This window comes from Ixodes scapularis, unplaced genomic scaffold, assembly GCF_016920785.2.
Source record: "Ixodes scapularis isolate PalLabHiFi unplaced genomic scaffold, ASM1692078v2 PGA_scaffold8__174_contigs__length_109621045, whole genome shotgun sequence".
Classification (NCBI taxonomy): Eukaryota; Metazoa; Arthropoda; class Arachnida; order Ixodida; family Ixodidae; genus Ixodes; species Ixodes scapularis.
In genome coordinates this window covers 2,520,046-2,544,105 of record NW_024609883.1, presented here as the reverse complement: position 1 = coordinate 2,544,105, position 24,060 = coordinate 2,520,046, and the positions used below count along the sequence as shown (strand labels likewise).

Here is a 24,060-nt window from a genome sequence, read left to right as displayed (position 1 = left end):
TTCCATTTTCTATAATTTCTCACACATCTAGTTTGCGGTTACCGGAACGTTCAAGGTCAACGTGAACTTCACATCTGACTTTAAGTTGAGCAAGCTCACGTTGGTCACATGGTTGTCGAAAATAGCACAGAGAACCCTCTGCTGATTGCCAGGTTGGTGCAGGGTATGATATGCCAGTGGCTCGTGCGTTTTCAAACGGGGGGGCAGTCGAAACGGCGCTTAAATGATACTCCTTTGGAGCAGATGAGGACTGCTAAGGACAGGTCTCGAACCTCTGAGATCGGTAAACGTGCGCAAGAATGCAATAATTACTTGCCTGATTGGGGTTGCACTGTTATGCCATGAAAAAAAAAAAAAAAAGATTGTGCAAAAATATTTCTGAAGGAAACAATCAGGATTGCTTACGCGGGCACTTGTATCAGTCCAACGTCGTTCATAGTAGATGGGGCAACACTGAAGGTTTTTGCTTTTGTAATTTTTTTGAAGGAAATGGTTTTTGTTCTTTATGTCGCCTTGTCAGGCATCTGGGTGATCTTTTGTAGTGGTGGCGGCGGTTACGCCGGCTCGGTGTTTCGAGATTGTGTGACGTGTTAGACGCGCGCAGTTTTCTAGGCAACTGCAAAACACATCGGGTGCGCAATGAACTGATAAGTATATTTTGGTGAATGATACACATTCTGAGCCTTACTCATTCCCAAATACTATACATTACTAGATATACTATGCCATACCTTAATGCATGGACGATAGCGTAGTCTCTCATGCAGCGACACGTGTACTATAACATTGTAATGTAAAAGTTCCTAACAACAAAACAAATATGAAGAAAAGACGGGCGAGACATGGAAGATCGGCCGTTTGTATAAAAATGTGAAAATAACAAATCTAAAAAAAGGAAATTTCTAGAGATGGGAACATTTACAACAGCTATAGTACAGCTCAGTCGTGGTGCTCAGACTTTAGCCTTGTCATTGTCAGTCTGTGGACCGTGAGGTTTTGTTGTGGCGAAATGAAGACGCGAGCTAGAATGTTGCGGAGCGTCGGGGTGCGAAAGTTCCGGCTTGGGTTTGAGTCTTAAAGCGATAGAGGGTTGCCGGCGACTTCTCTCCAGCTTTGTGAACTTTCCTTCAAAACAGGCATTAAACCTAAATTTCTGTTGCTTCTTAATCTTGAGTCGAGTTGGCGTTGCAAGTTCCAGCGATTCAAAAAGAGCGAGTTCCCGTTATATTTCTAAGGTTTTAACGGGTCGTTACGTCACTTTACATTTCTGTAATTTTATGATATATTGTTTTAGATAAGTCGTAAGTAAAACAGTGCAATCAAGTGAAAATATCTATATTGGACGATTCGTCGAGTTATTTAATCACGTTTATTTTTTTTTTATTTTTTTTACACTTGAAACTCTAGGTTAAAATAGTCGCTAACAAATAATGTATGCCTACCAAATTATGTGAAAAATGCATAAAGCAACACCGTTCCTGCTTTCCTTCCCCTGAATATGTCGCGGCTTCGTCCCAGTTACAGCGAGGTCAAATGGAACGGCGTCGTTCCTGCGTTCCTTCTAAAAAGGTCGCGTTCACCAGTCTTGCTCGAGTTTCAACGAGTTGGTGCTGGTTGCTGTCTTTAACCTGTCATCCCTGTCCTGGTTCGGCGCGTGTCCGAAGCGCCCAGCCCAAGCTGCCGGCTGTTGGCTGATTCGTGCTCATCTTTCTGTGGTAGTTCCCGTCCGCATCTCCTCTGTTATACTCCCTGAACCATCTAATCGTATCCACGCCATCACAATCATAATATACCACAAAAATACCAAGCTTTAGTGAGTTACCCTTGGCATAGATTTTAATATAAGGTCATGTGCCAAGGTTTTGTACTCGGGAGGTACCAACTTTTAATTCCATTTATAAGTGATACTTGGCGGGCTTACCTGCGCAACACCAGGCGAACTCCATGTCCTCGAGTATTTCCCGTCTTTAGTTTGAGTTCGTGGACGACTTCCAAGCAACAATCGTCTGCGATGTCTGTGCTGGATTTTCCGTTAGACAACTCCACACAAATATCGTACACGTGGGGCGCTGAAAAAAAAGTTAAAAGCACACTCAGGTCGGAAAAGTATGCAAATATGAGGTGCACCTAATCTAATACACTTTTATATTATAAAATTCTAAGGTCTCAGATGGTGCCACTTAACCTCTCAAAGTTCACACCGACCTGTGTTATATAGAAAGTGATAGACCAAGACTCAATTTTTCCAAGCTGCAACTAAAGGCTCGTTCACATTCTTGCGATCTCTAAAAGGGCCTTAATGAGCGAACTGTGCAACAAATATACTTATATTTTGCTCAATATGAGTATATATTCAGTATGAATATGCAGGACGAGATAGGCTACGTGCTTGCGACATATTTAAATTACATTCTAATTTACCATTGCCTGAAAGGGTCCAGTGCGCAGCCTAGTTATATGAACACGCCCAGATTCCATTTTCAGTTCGGTTATATTACCCGCTAGCACATTGAGGGCGGTTTAATTGCACTCTACACCCAGATTTTAGAGGGCCACGAGTGGTAAAATCAAAATAGCAGGCTTGTTAGCAATTAAGCTTTTCTGCCTTTTTTAGAAATGTGAAACTATGCAAGTGTCGGTACTGTCTGTCTTTCCTTGGCAGTATGACAGTCAACGATGTTTTAGGTACGTGATTCGAAAGCGTGCAGACACAAATTGGGCTTGAATAGAGCGCGCGTTTGTGCTCCCAAACTATTCTTGGAACCGTATGCTCCTTATGTTGGGCCATAATCCCCTAAACTGTGGACGTGCATAACTCCCATTTCTCGCCACTCTACAAATTGGTAGTAGTTCAGTAATAGGTGCGTGGGGAGACTGCAATAAGCTTTTTTTCTACCATGATGTAAGACGAGGCATTTCGTCATTTTAGAGTGGCGGTTTTTCTATACTCCTTTTTCGTGTAGTTGTCGCCATCTTTAATCGTGGAACTTCCGCTTTGGGGAAGTATTGTTTAGCGGCGAAGCCCCTTAGGGTCTAGCCTTGCCCGTCCGGCGTCCGTGCTCACATCGATTGCCATCCCATCTGTCTTCTTAAAAACGAAAAAAATGTTTGCGCAGTCGACAGGAATCGAACCTGTGCAGGGAGACCCCAATGGATTTCTAGTTCATCGCCTTAAGCACTCGGCCACGACTGCGGGACGAGTAGGGGGCTCTGAGGTGTGGTAGTAACTCAAGAGCTAGGGATATCATGGATGAAACCAGAGTGTCGAACCGAAATTTTTATCGGTTCGGTTCCGGTTCGGGTTTATGGCTTTCGGTTCGGTTCCGGTTCAGTTCCGGGGAGCAAAAAATAACGGTTCAAACCGGTTCGAACCGGTTTTGAACCGCTAAATTGAGAATATATTTTCTGCGTTCTTCTGGCAATATACACTATTTACGCCGTGAAACGAATAACTATATAGTTTCTTCGATCGTCTGTGCAATTTACTTTTGTTTTTAGGTACCAAAAATATTAAATTCAGTTATTTAATTTCGACGCAAGAGTAGAAAAAAATCTACATTAACATACATAACGTCGTGTTCATACGACTCCACATCCCTTTGTTTACCAGTAACATATATTTTACCTGAATAAAAATGGTTAAGTACAAGAGTAAAGAGTTGAGCAGGTTGGTACATACTTGTAAATAGATCAGCTTCAAATTTAGAACTATACTGTATTTTATTGTGCTTTCTTCCTGTTTAAGTAAAATTCTAAAGTTCAAGCTGATCTATTTACACGGTATAAAATGTTGTCGCAAAGTGTGGTAGGTCACCTAAAATACATGTGATTAATACAACTTTGTGTCGCAGTGTTAAAAATGAAATCGTGATTGTGTCCTTGAACTAAGGAATTAATTACATCACGTACATAAAATGATGAAATGAGCACCTCGTGCTTATGCTAATTATGAAATAAGGTTTACGAAATACACTTCACAATATATATGTATATGATGACGACACAACTGAGCTAAAAGCAATGAAATTTTCAGAATGTAACAAAAGTTTTAGGATAATTCCTTCCAGACTATTTTTTACAGAAACACCGAGCGGCAATTCAAATGCTTGTTGTTCTAACCAAACATTGTTTACACTCAGCACCGCATGCATGCCACTAATCATGCAACAAGAAGTAATCGAAATTGTCCACTCTAATCTATACGCACCTTCGCACTCAGATCGAATCTGGCCCAAAATAGCGCTTGCCCAAATGAAAATTTTCTTATGCAGAATAAGCTGACATAGCCATGCTGTTGAGGTTTGTTCTTGACAAGATACCGGTCAATTTAACTTGCAAATGAGCATCACCTTTGCTAACCGATGATTTTAGTTCAATAGCGTTAAGGAGCTCAAGTCGCGGAAAAGCCGATGTCGGTGGCGTGACTGGAAAATCCTGATTGGTCGATAGGCTCAAGACGCCAGAGCGACATACCCTCGCGCAAAAATTTCAAGCAATCCACAATGCTCACGTGAAACGTGACATCACGCGTGGAATGGGAGTGATTGAAACATGACATCTAATGCGAAATCAAGGTCGCCGTATGTCTCAAATGATTTCACTTTTGAACGTAATTATTGTACCTTAAAGAAAAAAAACTAAGAATTTAAGGAACCCATGACCGTTTAGTTGCGAGTCAGACGCTTTTCACTAGGAACGGCGCGAGCGACTGGCACGACAAAAACGTGCTTCTTGGTCAGAGCGTTTTTGCAAGCAAAGTAGTTTCCGGAGTCACGCTTTTTGGTCTGTGCCAAAGATGCACGGAAGAGGAGCCTTTAAAACACAGTATGTTTTTAAAACTCCCCCCTTCCCCCCTCACACGCACACGCACCTCTTTATACAGCGGAGCTGTTAAGGGCTAGTTTCCCCAGTGTCGTGTCCGTCAGCAAACAAATGATGACACTAAACTCTGGACAGCTAATGCCATCTATTAATGACGGCAGCAACCAGACAACCGGCTAGCCGGTTGTCTGGTTGCCGCCGTCGCGTATAGATGGCGGCAACCTCTCCAGTCTTTCCACTCTGGCTTGCCGACTTGCGGCAGGCCACTACTTCATTTACACCATAGTACAGCTTCGCTGGTCTTCCTTCTTCACCAGAGTGGAAAGGCTGAAACTATTCCTGAGGAATTGCGTCCTCTGTTGGTGTGTGTTCATTCGACAATTTTATTTGACACTTGTTAACCGCAACCCTTCATTGCTTTTATTTTGCACCCCTTGAAGCTTAGATGGGTCATAAAACGACATCGGGTTGGAATGTTCATGACTTTTTCGAGGCTTACTGGTCCCCTGGCCCAAGTATACTCGCACTGGCCGCCACTAATTCAGAAGCTTCTTTGTCGTGGTGAAATTGCGAGGATTAAATGAGACACTTTCTTTTAGTCTTGTCTTCCCAAAGATTGATGTCGTAATTGTGGGATCAAAACCACCCGCCTGTCGACAGTCGAGCGCGACTCATGGATTGGGCAGGAGGACTGCGTGGGCACCATACATCGGCTCGTAACAATCAATGCCTCGGCGGACACTTGGGTAGTGGCTAGTGTCCAACCACTGCGGTGATGAGAATAGCCGAACTCTAACAATGCCTGGAGCCTGAGCACGCGTTTTCTTCCTTTAAAACCCCAGCGCGGGGGTATGATTAACGTTGGCGGCATAGGATAGGCACCAGGCCACATGGCCGCTTCTGGCTTTGAGTTGAGGGGATGAAAAATGCTCATATTTCTCGAATTTTTTGGCGACTGCCATTGCCTAGAAAAAATAGCAAAGCCAAGTTCAAGCAGTTATTAACGTTAAAGAGTGATCCTGAGTAGTATTTAGTGACGTATAGAAATATTTTTATAGCTCCTTTAAGCAATGTACAGAGGGAGTCGAAACTTGGGCAATAACTTGAGAACGACGCTCGTGTGAGACTTACAGCGACTGCCAGCGTTCGGCTGTCCCTCTGAGGTCACTAAAATATCCTTTTTTTTTTAGTATTTCTTCCGTACACACGTGTAGTTTTATGTAACGTCATATTAATAAGTCGTATTTAGTAATTTCAGTACTTCTATTCTCAGGGACATCTTTCGGATGCAGTTCAGCAACAACAAAAACATATTTGGGTGCCTCAATAATGTAAAATGGGTCTTGCAACATTTTTTCTTGTACTGTCAATAAATAGTATTCAGAAATAACTTCTAACGTTGATAGCTTGCGGAAACATCCAATAGCTTTCCCCTAATAGCAGATGCAAAAAAAAAAATAATAAAGGAAAAAGACAGCTGTCGATATCTCCTCAACTCGCAATTTAAACAAGCGGCCACGTGATCTGATACCAACAGTGTTCATCACAGTCATGCTCTAGGCGGCTAGGGTTTGGAAAGCAAAAGCTTGGGCTGAGCTTCAGATATTGTTAGAATTGGGCTACTATCATATGTAATTGACATGAGCCGTTACCCGAATGTTTAGCGGTGCTGATTGTCATGAACCCGAGCACTCGACTAGGGGTTATGAAAATCGCTTACGTCACGCGGTGTCACGTGACTATCGGTGCGAAATCGTGATGTCATGTTACGTTATGCTGCCAACAATGTTAATAGATCTAGTGACTTCCTCAAATTAAATCGAGTTGATGCAGTAAGTCACATGACGTCACGAGGTCACGTGAAAACAGGTATTGACACCATGACGTCACGTGACAACGTGACACATGGTTAATCATAGTGCCATGAAAACCCACAACTTACCATACTTTTCAATTCTGTATATGACGATTTGATCACATAGATAGAAATACAGCCGCCAATTTTTTATTTCCATATGTTGATTTTGTGATACTAACAAAAAAGAAAAAAAAAGATATATTACCTTGAACCGTTTTGAACCGGTTACCGTTATATTTTTTTTCGGTTCGGTTCCGGTTCAGTTCCAAGATGGCGGCACAGATTTCGGTTCGGTCCAGTTCCGGTTCGGCTAAAAATAACGGTTCTGTTCCGGTTTTCGGTTCGGTTCGGTTCCGGTTCGACACCCTGGATGAAACGTTGCATGTAGCCGCTCAACGTCTCTACAGGAGAGGGCGCTCCGGTCAAATGCGTATATAAGCGCGTTAAACTTTGCATGCATCGGCTCAACGTTTATATACGAAAAAAAAAGAAATCAGCACCATCAACTCTACCTATGTACAAAATCAGTATCATCAGCACCATCAGAGCTTCGCCCCAATCAACATCATTCACCACATAGAGATGCGGCCATTTTTTTTACTGCGCCAGGCAACTGGATCGTGGTAACTTTTTATCCCGACTGTCAAAATATAATTTTACTGGTTCCAGGTTGTGATATCTTTCTTATTTTTGTCTTCCGATACCCGATATGTGAACTACGTGGCTAAAGGCGAATTAAACGTAAAAAAAGAAAAAAATCTAGTCTCTGTTTACGTCTAAAGGCTGGTTCACACATTTGACACTGCTTACCAACGAAGAGGCTCAAAGCTGGCTTTTAATTTCTCTAGTAACTGATCAGGATCGCTCCGCAGACGGTCTTATAACGAGTCTCAAAAGGATTAAAAAACGTATTTTTGTTTTGTTTACGGTGCTAAGCAGAAACAAGTTATACAATTAAGTGATTTATACAAAAAAAGAACAGATGCGCACACGGCAGCGCGCAAGGCAGAGCAGAAAGTAAAAACCCTCGCGCAAGAGCGCCTGCGATCTGCCGCCGCGTACGCTGGGAGTTCCAAGCAACACACCATACATACGCTGCAGTTCTGCTGTGGGGTCCTGAATCTGGGTGGGGCCTTTAAGTGACTGCATCAATCGGTTTTGTTACGCATCATACTACGATTTACCACAGGTGCCTGAAGATGGTGGAATCATCGAATCAAAATTTCAAAGAAAAAAGTTCACAAGTAAAAGGTAAAAAAAAAAAAAAACCAAACTATAACGGCTTTTTTCTACATGCAACGCCCGTCTGCTAACTGTGCGTGCACCCTCTGACTGACGCCAACCCCGAAAGATGGCGGTATCGGCCCCGGAGGCTTACGGCAGCTCAGCGGCTGCCGAGTCGAGGCGAAAGCAAATAACCTTTTCGAATCATAAACAACGTAGGTTTTCGGTGCTATGATGGTCAGTACAGTATCTCCTTTTTGCTCCCAATAAAACATTAAATGAACAAAACTGCTAAAAACGATAGTTCGCCGAGTAAATTCAACTACATGTCGTCTGCTTTTGTCGCGACCGGGCGGCTAATGAGCTGACGTAAGCCGCCGGGGCCGGTGCTGCCATCTATCAGGTGTTGTGCCATTCAGAGGGAGCGTCTTTCGCACACAAGCGCAATAGATAGACAAAACCACATTTTACTTTTTACTCGGGTAAGTTCGTTCTTTGAAACTTTTTATGCGATTGTTGCACCACCTTGAGGCACTTCTGTGGTAAATCCTAGCGTGATACCTGATAAAGCCAATTTACTCGGTGATTCAAAAAGCTTCACCCGGATTCGGGACCCCGCAGTACATCAATACTATTAGTAAATACAGTGAATAGTGCTGATCTTGCGTTCACCGATACATTGCTGTATCAGTGCTAAGTTAAGTTCAAGTCAGAACTGTTTAATACCCATTCACACGGCAGCGTAAAGGTACCTTTGGCACAGGTACCTGTTGTAAAAGGAGCTGGAGATCGTAATCACACTACGCATAAAGGTCCCTTTCGCTAAGGGAGGTCCTGTGTCAACGGAGCTCATCAAGCTCCTTCTGCAGCTACATGGAGTAGCTTTGGACACACGAACTCAGAATAAAAAAAGTCACATATATATATAAAAATATCTTGTTTAATTCATTATAAAAAACTGAATATATATAAGTAGCAAATTATGAAATGATTGTGAACACAAATGTGATGGAATAATAGATTATCGAGGAACGGATACTCCAGCTAGCAGGTAGCAGCAATGTCTGCTACGAACCCGAACGCGATAGACCATTGAGAGCTCTTTTTCGAGGTTGTACAAGAGTCGCCCGACTCTCCCGCCCAGGATCTTTTATCCTCGTCGTCGTCCATCTCTTTCGATGGCGTGACTGGCGTAACCGTGAGACTCCGACGGGGTTTGTTTCTGCCGGAGACGATTTAGCTACTTCACTGAGAACTATGCGTAAAAATGAAGCTGCTAAACAGAAAAAAGGTCTTCCACAACGCAATGGAAACTCGTAAACGCAGATGATTTAAGGCCAGTGTAACAAAATAGGTCGGACGTTTCAAAGCAAGACTGATGAAGGTGCACCCTTAGACTTAGAAAAAAAAAAAGAAGTGCCGCAAAAGTAAACACAAATATTATTTGGGTTCTATTGTGATGTTCGATACACAATAATCAAAAACAGCGCGTCAAACCGATTTCGAGGAATAATTGTTTATCACGTGCTCCTCTCGCAGTTTAGCAGGAATGCAAATCGATATCAACTTAAAGTGTTCTGTGCATTTATCGTATGACGAAGAACGTCGTTTTCTGCAGGTACCTTCTGCTAAGGGACGTCCCCTAAGCTAAGAATGCCTTTACGCTGTCGTTTGAATGGGGTATTAGTGGAGAGTTCGCTCTTTCCTGTGAATGTGAATCGTCCTTTATAGACATTTTTCAAAAAGGCGATAACTCTCATATGCGACTCCAGCTTTATTTTGATCTGAGCATGTTTGCAGTGAATACGAGTATGATGAGAATCAGAGGGGAAAGAGTGCGGGCGAGCTGGATAGAACGACATAGCTGAAAACCCACTAATTGTGTAAGGGTGCAGAGAATTATTTATTATAAAGTAAATTGCTAGAGATATATATATAAATTTGGATTTCTTAAGCGTACATCCAGGCATTCGAGTATGCTACAATTTTTTCCATGAGTCGTTTTAATGCGAAAGCATTCACTGGTCCCATGGGGCGATGCCGGCGTGGCCTATAGGAGCGAAAAACGGCACCTAAATTCTCATTGGTTGAGCGAAACGGCGCCTAAATTCCGACTGGCTGCGACGCATCATGTGGCTACATAGCAACGGCGTCATCGTTTGCTAAGAAGCGAGCCGAACTTGCGGGCGGCGCAGCGGGAGAGGGGGAGGGGGGGGGGGGGGGGGAGGGACGCGAATATGCGCTGGCCTAACGTTAGGCCTAACGTAAGGCCTATCGTTGCGCTTCGAGATCTAACGTCGTCAACCGGTACCCGCAGCTAGAGCGATGATGATGATGAGAGAAGACGTGATTTCAGCACGCGCCGCGCCGAGCTTACCACCCCCAGCGTCGCGACGAGATTCGCATTCCCACTGCTGCTTCACCCAGCGGCGCAGCAGTCGCCAGCGAACTAGGGCGGTCTGCGCGGCACACCGCCCAGTGTTGTACGGAACGGCGTTCCAAGGAACGGCGTTCCTGGAACGCGTTCCTTTTAGGAGGAACGAACGAACGCCGCCGTTCCATTTTACATCGATGGAACTGGAACGGGAACTCGTTACCTTTTTACTGGAACGGAAAGAGTAACGGCGTTCCTTTTTTTTCGTTTAGTGGGGTCATTTTTATTCTATTTTTACGAGGGAAATTTTAAAAGTATAAAAGCTATATCATTACGAAAATATTGTTTTAACTCATTCACATTTTGCTTACTGATCTTAGGATTTATATTGCGTGGTCCTCGCTTAGTGACAGTCGGTTGCTGGAAAGTTAGAGGACATCAATGTTTTTTGTTTGTTTTTTTAATGCCCGAGACTACGTTACAAAAAGCAAAACGTTTAGTCGCACAAAAAAACACAAAAGGGGCGTTTCAAACTCAGCTACGTTATTTGATTCTACGAATCCTCACACGCCCAAAAAACTAACGCCGACTACAGCCATTTCTGAACTTTCATAAAGAGACTTACAGTTACAACAAAATCACCGGTTACTAGACATTGAACGCACTTTTGTATCCCGAACATTGGTCACTTAAACGACACAAAAAATTTACCTTTATTCCTTCTCTCTTTGTCCCTGCCTTCAAACTGAACAACGAACCCAACCTTCACAAAAAACTACTTGTAGTTTTCAAGACTGACCTCCCAAGAGCATACCCTCTCCTTCACTTTTACGTCTTGCGGAAAGCAATATCGAGAAGCAACCGCTGTTAAGTTCGAACAAGGGACTTCGTTAGATTGAAACGTGGGAGGTTGATGTAAAGCGCTCGTGTAATGTGGGGTAACAGTTGGTGCGCCTTGTCTGAATCGTTCACCACAAACATGAATCTTGTTAAAAGCTGAGATTTTTATACTTTAATATATAAACAAATAAAACCTTGATTTCGCTTGTTTTCTTCTCCTGGTGCCCTTCCATCACGACATCTAAAATCGTATGTTCCCATTTGATGGGATAGATAAAAAAAAACAAAAAAACTTTGCTTCATCTAACCAAATATGGTCATTAGAAAAATACAAATGTAACGTATATGTAACGAAACTTTCCATTTTTTAAACTGTAACGGGAACGAGTTCCTTTTTCACAGATGGAACTTGTAACGGGAACGCGTTCCAAAATTCACAAGGAACGAGGAACGAGCTTTCGTTCCTTTTTCTGAGGAACGTGTACAACACTGACACCGCCACACCAGAGCCGTATATTGGGAGAGTTTGGCCACTGCCAGTGGGTGTGGCGACGAAAGCGCCGGAGAGGAGAAAAGTAGATGAAAGGGAGGAGAGCGCCGAAGGAGCGAGAGAGAAAGGAGGGAGCAGAGAGGAGACGACCGCCATTTTTTAGCAACGCTGTCGGAGACTGGTCGGAGAAGAGCACTGCTGAGGCTACGCGTCGTCTGCTACGGGTCGACTTCTTTTTTGCCTGAATAAAAGTTTGTGGCCATACTCCAAAAAATCTTAATTTATTAGCTTTTTGACCCACCGAGGAATAACTGAATGCCATTTTCTTGCCAGAGCCAGCGATATAAAAGGCAATAACCGAGATTTAGATGCCGATCCCAAGCATTATGCCGGGAGAATGCTCGAAGATGGCGGCCCTCCCCACTCAGGTGGGAGCAGCCAGGAGTTCACACGCATGCGCTCATGCCTCTCGCTCTACACCGCGTGCTGATTGGCTCACTTGGGAGGAGAGCGTTACGGCGGCAAGATCATAGACTGACCCAAACTCTCCCCTTATACGGCTCTGCGCCACACTCCCTATCGGCGCTGTGGCGGCCTCTGCTCCACTCGGCGCCGAGGAACATGGCGGTGCCTGAAAAATCTAAATCGTACGCAGCCACAACCTCGGGAGTAGCAAAACGTGGCCGTCGACGCCAGTACACCGCAAGCGGATAAGGAAGGGGAAGAACGGAGCAAAATGAGCGAAGAGGCAGGCAGCGAAATCCACCACCGTTGTTAAATCTCGGAAACCACGGCGGGCCGAACGAGTGCAATGCTTCGACATTCAGAACTTATCCTCGGAATTTTATTGGGTCTGACTTTTACATAAGAACACAAGAAACATCCCAGGCAGCACAAAACGTCGTGGAAACGTCGAGAAAAAGTTCCGGACGTCCGGTACGTCCCGCATGACTTCGATCACGGTTTTTCGATGTTGAGGTGACGTCCTTATATAGCGTTCCATTAGAGTCCAATCAGTGACGTTGTGACGACGTTGTATTTCAACTCAAACGTGGTCAACGTTCCCACGACGCCGATGGACGACGTTCTCACAACGTCCAACGCTCACGTTCCTTTGACGTTGAACTGAAGTTCATAAATGACGTTCCATTATCGTCCTGTCCGTGACATGCTGGCGACGTCACGTTTCAGCTTTAAAGGGATACTTCAACGAAATTTGAAATATTCCCGTCGTGTTCAAAAATAGGTTGAATATGATCCACAATATCCGTAAATGACAATCGCACGTTTGTATTTTGATCCTGGTGGCTGTATTTTTCGTTATAAACGGCCCACTCTGACAAGCGCTTGGAGAAGGCCCAGCTTAGAGCACGTGACATCCAACGCAATCGTGACGTAGGTCGTCTCAAGACGAGCAAGGCTACGGCGAGGCTGACGTCGAGAGGATGGCCTAGTCGTTCCAGCCACCGAAGCGGCTGCTTTTGTACGAATTTTGAGTGACGGGTTAATCTTCTATAATCTTCTAGGGGGACAATAGCGACTTCTGCGACACACAAAAAGGAATCTCGGGAAGAGGGGAGTTCCTCCTTCCCCCCTTCTCTCGTCGTGGCCGGAGACGAGACAACATCCGTCACTAGCTGTCAAGGTTCCTAAACGAGAATTACAAACGAGGCATTAGCCACATCCACCAGGTGCTCTTTGCTAATCGTTTAATTCGTTTTAAAATTCCTTTTCGAGACTTTTTTAACAAGATATTGGTATGTTCCATGTGATACTGCTCTTTTGAACACATATAGACCAAAAAATGAGCGCCGAAATTTCGTTGTAGTATCCCTTTAAAGGAGTCATGAACGCTTTTTCAACTTTTTTCTGTTTAGCTTTCCTCCTCAACTCATAAATCGCGCATTCCACCAAACAGTTCAAGAGGTCGGAAAGGGGGGAGTACCCTCTTGCTCGGAATCTCGCTTGTGTAGCCGATCACAGCTATTGTCCCCCTAGAAGATTAGCCCGTCGCTCAAAATTCCGACTAGTTGCTTTCCCCACCCCGTTCACCCCGAAGCTGACAGTGCTGTCGAAGCTACGTGCTCGTTGGGCCAGCCACACATTTTCCACGTGATCACGCTCTCTCGCGCATACCGACCCGCAGAGAATGAGGTCAGGTGATGAAAGGGAGGCGGCTGATTGGTCCGGCAAGCGCGTAGCTTCCACCGCAATGTCAGCTTAAGGGTAAAGGGATTAAGTGAGGTCCGGTGTCGTGTGACGTGCGCTTGGGCCCTGGTGACGCGCTGCGGGGGCCCGGTTATGGTGGCTAGTAGCCCGGTGACGCGCTGCGGCGTCCGCGGATGTATCACAGTGAAAAGGCGGAGAGTTTACGAAGGGAAGGAGGTACAAAATAGTCCGCTCTGTTTTGCAAATTTTCGTGGCGAAAGTCAGGCTTCTGACTTTCTACCTTTGTTCTTTTGGCCCACTGAACGATGTGCTATTAGTAAAATCCCAATATAAATTGATTTACTCCAGCCCAAAATTCGTTTCATGGGTCCTTTAACTTCGTCATCGGTGCCACGACGTCAAGACAAGACGTTTTAGCAACGTCGAACACTCACGTTTCTTCGAAGTTAAAATAAAGGCCAGGGTGACGTTACATTATTCGCTGAAACGTCAGTGACGTTTCAGTGACGTCGCGTTCACACCTAAATGTCTTAAACGTCATACAAGACGTGCTGGCAACGTCGACTACTCACGTTTTGTTCGACGTTTTTAGATTTTCCAGCTCCATCTCCAGTCGCAGAATCACTGTGGTCAAGGTGACCGTGCTCAAAAGCCGCAAACAAAAGTTAATTTTTGAGAGGTTGAGAAATATAATTATTTATACATTAATTTACGTATTTCAAAATGCCATTAATTGCACATCGATGACGCTAGGGAGGGCATTTAGAAAACACAATGTACATGGAAGAAAAAAAAATAATATGAAAGCATGTTGGGAATATCATTCCTTGTAGATGTGCTTGTTATAATTTTGGTTTGTTTTAAATATTGTTACGGGTTTCATTTGCGAAGCCCATGGCGTCTAGAACAGATCGAATTGTGCCATTCTTGCATTTTGCACACGCGTTGTCGTCTTCCATGGGTCCTGGGCCCCGGCACGCGCTTCAGGGGCGCCGCTACACTATCCCCTCCCCAGGTGATTTCAGGCCTGCATCCTTTCCTAGGAGCATCCATACTGCCCCGCGACCACCCGAGATTGTTTTAAGGTTCGTCGATTTCTCTTCGTATTTTCTAACCCATGCTCACCTGCGCACAACCAAAAAATTCGCATCCACAACAACAACTTCCAGCGCCTTTGCGCTTTCGGTAGATCGGGGCGCAAAGTCTTGTCACGTGACTGTCAGTACAGATCTGGCTTTCGTTGCCACGGGTGACGTACCCAAACTAAAATCGCATGCCAGCACACACTATTGGCGACGTGCGCGATCGAAAGCGTCGCTGTGGTCGGCCTTCCGCGATTGGCGGAATGCTGACTATGACGTCAGCAAAGGATTTCTGATCGACGGAAATAAGAGGAATAGACGAACCTCCATTTCAACGGTGTTGCTAGTGTTGCTTTAAGAGCGCAATGATTTCAAGCTTCCACCATGCTCCTTTCAAACACCATCGAACATGTTGTTCCCAAGGTAATGACGTCACGAAAGGTAACCATAGGAGGGCGCCACTAAAACATCTCGCCGCTAATATCAGAGCACAACTTCACTGCACACTTGCGCATTTTTAGAGTTGACTAAAAAAAAAAAAAAAAAAAAAATGCCCGGCAATGACGAAATCCGGCAGAGACTGTCAACGGTTTGTGGAAATTGACATTCATAATGCCAACCCCTGAATGGCCCAGATGACGGTCCAAAAAGCGTTGAAGTCCAGTCCGCACTTACGTGCCGGGGAAAAAAAAAGGAAGAAAAAAAGAAAAAAGAAGAAAAAACTACCGGCACGGCGCGAGAGAGAGTGGGAAAGGTAGGCTTAGGAGATGCCAGTGGCATCTCCATAGAGCCCCATGCGATGCGTCGGGAAACTCGGTAAAAAGAGGGCGAGAGATAAAAGTGGGGGAAGATAGTGATGACGAACAATTGACAAGCGTAAGTTCCGGGTGTACGCATTTTCTCAGTCGCTCCCAAAATATTTCACTGCATTTTTTGTTCTTCGAATTGGCCCAGAGAGAACAGCTCTGGGACCCGGTCCAGCTTTTTCCGAAAGCCAGTCACTAGCACCGGCCGTCACGTCTACGGGTCTACGAGGCAGGCTGCTATGTCGCCGTGATTTTTTTTCGAGTCTGCATACAGTGTAAGTGCTGCGATTGCATGAGTCGTTCAAGTCGCCTCTATGAAGAAGTCGGTGATCGCCAAAAACGCCGTCGCATTCAGTCACGGCTCGAGGACCTTTTTCAAGGCCATAACGCTTCACACGTTGAATCGTACTACTGCTCGGATCAAGGTGCCTGTGAGGATATGAATGACGCCCCCCAGGAAACAAGTGGCTGTGTACATAACGGCCCGTCAAGTCCAGTCTCCGATCAAGACCCTTCAGACGCCTCCGACGATCCCAATCAAGAACGCCCAGCGGACGGGATCCTCCTTTTGAAATCATTCCCGTGCACGCAGCGAGAGCACCAGCTATGTGCGATGGGGCAGCTAAAGCAAGCGCTTCAGCGCATTATACAGAAGCAGAACGAGGTAAGCGGTGGAACATTCCGCGCTGCGTGACATCGTCTCGTGTTCATTTATTTACGTGAATTTGTTTGTTCTTTTATATCTTGGAAGCTGGCACATCCAGGGACGTCTTTTGGAGGTATTGCATCTCGCCTCTGAAAATGCTCAAATAAACAGATCGTACCAAACCTGTGCTTTAGTTACTTCCTTCGTAGTTGCATGATAGCAACTTGCCTTCGCAATGATACTGAAAAGATCCCTTTTTTTTTGGGGGGGGGGGGGGGGGGGGGGGGAGGAGGGGACAGAACATTTTCGCACGGCGGCTAGGGAACGTAATTTGAAAAGGTTTCTCGACGTTCTGTGAATGTCGTTGGTAGTCCGGATGTCGTAAACACACGTATCATAAACGTCGAGGGAGGACGTAACGGCCCACTGAGACGTGCATGTGACGTGCAACAAACGCTATTTGGAAGTTCCCCTCGACCCTCTGTGCACCTTTTCTCGCAGACATTTAAAGGTTTCATCGACGTTTTACGACGTCACGTAACAGACGTCTTCAACGTTCTTTCGACGTTTTCTTCACGTTTATGTGCTGCTTGGGATACGAGCAAAGAAGCAAGGCGGACTCTTTCTGCTACAGCGGGTTACGGGAGAAAATCAGTTAAATCACCGGAATATGTCCGTAATAGAAAAGCTTCGAAATGCTTACGCGTTTCGACGTAGTTTGCACCGAATCAGCGCAGTAACAACGTTTTGTTATTTTCACCTTCCTCTTGACAGCGACGTCTGAGGCCACGACTAGCCGTTCCCTTGAGGCACTGCTATTTGTGTGGCTGGTTTCCTTTCGCGGAGAGCGAAGACGGTTCCGAAGGAAAGGTATAGATAGTGAGGTCTACGTTCGCAGCTCAAAGAACTGAATCGTGGCACCCCCAGGATGTGTACCAAAACACGGGTGATCAGCGAAACGGGGTAATTTGGGCGCTTGCAGACTCACGAGGGGTTGTCTTCTTCTTCGGCCAGTTCGGCAGGTTTTGCCAAAACTTGCAACCACTTCGCCACTGGCTGTTTATTCTTTATGTTGCCTCGGACTGTGCGCAATGACTTTTTGTTACACTCGGGCTTGACAATTTTTAAGTGAAATACAAACCATAAAACGATTTGTGCCTAAAAAAAAAAAAAAAAGAAACGCAATATATACGTCTCAGAACAATTTTCAGTGATATCAAAATATGCTTCCATTTAGGTAGTTGTTGATGTCTCAAAATATAGGCTTAAAGGGGCCCTGCAAGCACTTTTTTACTGGTTTTTAATTTGCACCTAACCTGAGCGCACTGACCATAGTAACTTAATGTAACTTTTCTTTTCTTGAATTTCGCTTTATTTTAAAAGTCATAGGCAAATTAAAATCACAAAAACAAGCAAGAAAACAACCTCCCTCATGACGTCCTTGGTTGCTTGAGTGGCCGTGAACTAGAGGAGGGATAGTGAGTTCAGCGAGTGCTCACGGCTGCCGTACTGGGTGTCGACGGCGCGAGAGGGCGCCACTAAAGCGTGTTCTGGATACGCTGTATGCAGCGGGCAGCCAGAGAGGCTCTCATTGCCTTTGCTGCGTGATTAAACACTAATTCGGCATGACACTTCATTGGCCACAAACGACAGCAAACACGGGGTAAAGATCAGTTCAGAATGAGAGCCACTTCGCGCTGCCGTACCGCGAACTGGCCAAAACGCAAGACGAAGCTTCCCGCTGAAGGCCTTCGGAACGCTCGGAGCCGGTCGGATCCTCCAGTCCGTAAACGACCGTAGCGCTGCCGCGTACATCCGGGATCTTTCCGTGTCGGCGCCTGATCCCACTACTCTTTTCTAGTATGCGCCGCCTTTTCCACCGCTTGGTGGCGGGTATGTCGACGGGTCATTTCTTGTTTCCGTACTTTATGAACTGCATTCGTTTCTTTTTTTTATCTAAAATACTGAACAAAAACTACTTTTATAACTAATTTAAACGGTTCGCGCCACTCATGTTTTGTATCTCGACTAAAAAGAAGCTTTTAGCGGCTCTGACCAGTAGTAAGCCCAGGACCAAAGACGTCACATTTTGCGCGTTTTCGGTACCGCGGGTCGCCCCCGTCGATGGAGGAGGTTTCCGCGTCGTCCGGTTAAAATATGGCACACTGATATTTAGTTGCTCTCTCCGTGCCCGCTGGCTTGCCCGAACCCCAAGAGATGTGAAAACCGCAAAAAAGGTAGACGCTTAAATATGATTGCAGGGCCCCTTTAATAGGGAATCGATTCTAACTCCAAGGTGAGACTCGCAGCAAAAAAATATTTCCATAATTTTCTGTTTCAGGCAAAATGAAGTTTGTGACGCACATGTATCATGCAGCATTCACATTTTTTTAGTTCAGTGTTCTTGTCAGAACAAAAACGTTCGTTGAGTGCTTGGCAAGCCTCACAACGAAACCACGTGCGTTTTAATGTCACAAATTATCTACAGGTTCCTCGGCCAGACACTCACCCGTTCGAAGCTGGAGTCTCTCTTCGCCACCCACTTGTTCAGGTCCCTTCCAATCGTCCACGGCGTGCAGGAACAGATTGGGCGCCATCACGAAGCTTCGACGGAGGCTGAAACGCGCGGTCCAATATGTTCAAAGCGGAATGCACGATGCCCCAGGCGGCCCCACAAACTCCAACTTTTACACTCTTAACGGTGCAAAAAGGCTGTTCACGAGTCTTAAACATGAGGCAACACATATTTAGTACCACCTGTTCGTACTAATTCCCTCTTTTAATTGTAAAGTAGGGTGCTGTTCCACGAAACAACCTTAATTTTTTTGTTTTAAAGTTGTAAAAAGAGGTGTTCCCGAGACACCCGTTACCTACAGTTTTAGCGGAGGTCTTTTGAACTTCCATGTCGAATACTATTTGTCCGTATTAATTATTTTCTCTCGGGGGTATATTTTGTTTAGGAACACCTAAAGAATAGGACAAGGTGGGGCGAGGGCGACGTACACTTCCTTTCATGTAAAGATCGCGACACAGTTAGCGCGAACAAGCGATCGCCAGTCTTTAGTCTTTCTCTTTGAAACCAAAGGGATGTCATCCAAGTTATTATTGCTACGGAAAGAGCTCATTTAGTTATATAAAGTAAGCGATAAAATTTCGTGCTCGCTAGTACTATTTAGAAGTAAAATACGAAAATGCGACAATGTCGTGTTCGCGCTAACAGTGTCGCAATGTGTACGTCGACAAGATATCGTCTCCTTTCTTTCCCCTCGCCTTTATGTGTTTCTCCCTTTCCTTTTTAGCGATGGCGTGTGATTCCGAAAGAGTTCGTTGTGGCATTATTGTACTGTTGCTAGCTGAAAGTTTCCACCGTCCCTTGTCCCATCTGCGTCTTATCCTTTCGGTGTTGCTCAACTCAACCAACACGCTCGTTAGCCTTCATTATTAGACTTTTAACGTGAAAATAGTTTTGGCTAGTTGCTCCGAAATTCGTGAAGTGGTGGTCTGTGACGTCCTATTGGAAAACCCGCGCACTATTGCATTATAAGATGTCACAGACCTACACATAAGTTCCGTTTCTCCGCTAAATTTAGTGGATAAGATGAACTAATCAATAGGTCTGTGAACTTCCATAATGCAACGCACGCAGTTTTGAAATATGGGACGTCACGGACGTACTCAGATATTCAGTTTCTCCCCTAAATTTAGCGGGCAAGTTGAATTTGTGTATATGTCACGGAACATCATGTCACGCGACGTCTATTTGCCCGCTAAATTCAGCGGAAAAATAATATCCCGTAACATACACTAATTTAGTTTGCTCGCTAAATTTAGCGGGGAAATCGACGACACGTGACCTGATGTCGGGTGATGCAAGAACGTTTCACGTATGTCCATCAATTTGTGGTGCAGTTTTCAAAATGGGTCCCTTTGGTATTATATGCTTTAGGTGCAATTTTGACGGGGAAGAAAGCCCCACATTTGTGACCTTCGTGATTGCGTAGACCCGCCAAAAAGTATCGTTGAATACACCCCTAGAAGTCTGCTAAGATCGCCAGCATTCCATTTCACGCGTTCAACAGCATCCTAAGGGCGTAGTTGAAACACATTTATACCGCTGTTACACGGGCACACTTAACCGCGGTTAACTCAGCTTTAACTGCGGTTACGTGGCAGCACAGATGCCGCACTATTCGCGACTCCAACTAACTATAGGTGGCGCCACTCATTTTCCAAGATGGCGGGTTTAGTGAGGGTCAGAGATGCGTGCCGCTGTTGAGCCTGTTTAGTGTGCTGGCTTCACTGAGCGACATAAATTATTTCTGGTAATACGAGGAAGCTAATGTTTTATGAGCGCAGGTTACCTCTTTAACCTGAAAACAAGAACGGTGTTTAGCGTATTAATTACGGAAGGATGCGCGTTTTAATTCTGGGTCGAAACCGAAACTTACCTCTATTTTGGATTTCATTTCTCGACAGAGGTCTTAATTTCGGATTCTTTCATGACTCAAGATGTTTCTCATATCGTAATTATTTACTTAGAAAAGTTGTTCGCGGAAACGTTATTTTGTGACATACTGTTCGGTCCAGGCTGATATTCGTAGTTGTTGAAAAAATCAGTGCTGATATCTGTGCGTTTTCGCTGCCTTTTTCTCGCTCAGATAATTGTCATGGGAAATAATGACAATTACTCAGCACAAGAATAAGAGAATAATTCCAATTTTTACAATATGTCCACGAAACGCATAAACTAATAAACGCTGCTCTCACTGCAACAACCCAAGACGGAATCCGAGTCGGACAGCTGAAGTGTGTGTGTGTGTTTTTATAGCACCGCGTGACGCGTAGGACTTCATATTACATCCAGCGTTTAACTGTTTGTCTATCTTGAAACTATGTCAGAGTTTTTCATATGCTAAAAATAAAACAGAATTATACCTTTCTGGAAAGACTATATGGTTAAATAGAGTATTCTCGTGATCTTGGCGTTAATTAGAGGCATACATTGCCGCGATTTGTATTAATAATAATAATAATAATAATAAGTAATTATTCAAGCTCTAATATAATTTGCTGCTTATGATCTAATTTTAAACCCGCGAAGAAATATGAGAATGAAAACTGTGCTAGTTATCATCACTGGTTCCAATTGCTGCATTTTAATTACAAATAAAATTAAAATAGTCTAAAATCAGTGAAAACATTCTAGGTAATGTGAGAAATCCGTGTAAAATTACATTAATTGTGGGTAAAATTTGTTGTGCTTTCCAGTTCGAAGGAACGCCTACCTGCTTGCACGTCTGCTCACTGCAGCACGTTTCGTTGGCGTTGGAAGCCGGTGAAACAGTAGTGAGTTTTAATAGTGCGTATACGAGCGAACTCAAGCCCTGTGTGTTTGCGTTAGCTTTGCGCGTTCCACATTGCGCGTGCGCGAAGCCCGAGATCGCGGTCTTGGATGGCGCATATCGATGAGGCGCACGCACAACGTGGGGCACGCAACTCTAACGCAAACGCGCACCGCTGGCGTTTGCTTCTATGCGCAATACTAAAACTCTCCAGTAAGGTGCAATCCCATACCGGCTGCAGCACTACGTTGGGACAGTGAAGAGTGTTGTTTGCATTCGGAAACGACATTTCGCGAGCCATGATCGCGAGCAGTTCAGCCGTGCCCGCTGAGCAGGAGAATCGGGGGACCCTCACTAGCGCGCTTCCCGTTTCCGCCGCGGGAGGGCGAGCGTCGAGCTGGAGACGCGAATACCCTCGGAGAGCTATTTCAAAAGAAGTGAAGAGAGCGCGTGCACTGCTTTGATGGGTGCTCAAGATGCTGCCGCGCACGTTCGCCCATAGCTCTGACTGCATCGCCGCAGAATGTTGTCGGCAAGTATTGTGCGCTAACTGTGGCTTAGCGTAACCGCAGTTAAGTGTGCCCGTGTAACAAGGGTATTAGAGTGTTAGCCGTATGACGAACTGATTAAGTCCTTATAAAGTAACTGCAAAGAAAAAAAAGTTTTTTTTTTTTTTTTTTTTTTTAAACAGCCTAATTGGGACAAGCATGTCAAAAAACATTTTTCTGCGAGAAAAACATATTTTACGGCTATATTTATTGCGTGAGACTGATTTTAGTTTCCGGCTGTTTCGCTCGTTTTAAATCACGCGCCACGAAGTTGGGATTCAGTGACGTTGAATTCCAATCGGCAGCTACACTTCTCATTGGCTAAGCGTTTGATTGACAGCTTTGGTCTTGGTTGTTAAACCTTTGTTATTTTTTGCGATTTCCTTTTGAGCGGCATATTTTTACGTTTAAAGAATAACCCATGTGATGAGAGTTATTATTCTTTACAAAAGGTTTACAAGACGGGCACTTCCGTTCGGATTCATACCATAACAAACAAATGCTTCGCCATTCTTCCATGGCCGCCGAAGTCTCCGCTCCCGCCTGTCTCGCCTACCTCGACTGATCGTTTCGCCGAAGTGATGAGTGTTTTGCGCTGAGCTGACCCAAATGCTTGAGTGAGAGTTCTTGAAGTGAAGTGGTGTGTGTTTAGCAGCTGTCGCAGGTGTTAGTGATAGGAAGCGATGCGGGGTTTTGGCTTTCATAGCGCAGTTCTTTCGTTTTCCTCTTTGCTTGCTTAGCGTGTTCTGTTCTTTTTCTTTTTTTTTGCGATTGCGCGTGAAAATGCTGACTTTTCAGAGATGTCAGATGAGTGATTCCGACAGCGAGCCTTCCAGCAGCCATGTCGCCCCGAAAGAAATGCTATTTGGCTGGGGGCAATCGAGCGTTCGCTTAGCGACAGACGTGTCCAGTTATGTTCTTGTCATATCGCTTCGGAGGCCATCGAGATTCGCACCGGGTGCCCCGGGGGCATCGAACGTCCGCGACCAGACACAGCTGTTACGTAAAAAACCTGGCACAGCCACGTGATTACGTAATAGCTGGCCGCAGAAGCCCTCAGACGTTCGAATTCTGCGTTAGCCGACAGATTTTTTTTCTCGGCTTGCGAACCATCTTAACGTAAATTGTTTGAATGAATATGTACTGTTATCGTAAATCTTGGCTTGTGATCGCGGCTTTGTAGATTATCGTATTCGTTTTGCTGGAGAGACGCAAACGACGGGCATAACAAAATCGGTTGTATATTCCGCATACCTTGCAAAAGCACTTCCCCAGTCACCTTGCGAAAAGCGCGAAACACGGAGTCCGCACCGTCCCGACTTCGCAGTCTTTTACCTGCTTTAGAGCAGTGTGTACCTGCTAGTAGGTATGTCCACTGAAACTTGAAACTAGGGGCAGTGCCAGAGAGCAAGGAGACAAAGTTCGGAAAGCTTGCTCGTCCTCCCCAATTTCTGAACTTTCAAGTGATTGTACCGTAATAAATGCGCAACGCCTCTTCCCAAAATAACAAAAAAGCACCATGTTCACTACTAAAAAAATGGACTCAGTTCATGCATCTGTGGGCAGGTAGGAAATCTTGCCCACATTTATTCACACCGCACGATGAGCGCAACGCGTCGCTGTGCAAACACAGTCCATCCAACACGAAGCATAAAAACCGCAGATTTAGGACAACAATTCGGAGTTCATTGTTCAATTAAAACGACGTAATTTTGTTGAAAACGCCCGCAGCTTTTTACTCACGGTATGCGTCGGGATCTTCTACATTTTGAAACGGAACGAAGGAAGATTTTTAAAAACGCTCGCTGCGTCCCCTAGACCAATTTGACTGGATCAGTGACGACGACGGGACTGAACCCG

At 45.0% G+C, this 24,060-nt stretch overlaps 1 protein-coding gene across 1 annotated transcript in view; it reads right to left on the bottom strand.

Annotated features, from left to right (window-relative positions):
• The window catches only part of LOC8041303 (putative phosphoenolpyruvate synthase), a 394,011-nt gene that overhangs the window by 230,389 nt on the left and 139,562 nt on the right, over positions 1-24,060 (bottom strand). The window contains exons 9-10 of the mRNA XM_040214093.3: positions 18,820-18,926; positions 1,922-2,069 (exon numbers count right to left, since the gene is read on the bottom strand). Of these exons, the coding sequence (XP_040070027.1) occupies positions 1,922-2,069; positions 18,820-18,926 (255 nt within the window). The remainder of the gene's footprint in view (positions 1-1,921; positions 2,070-18,819; positions 18,927-24,060) is intronic.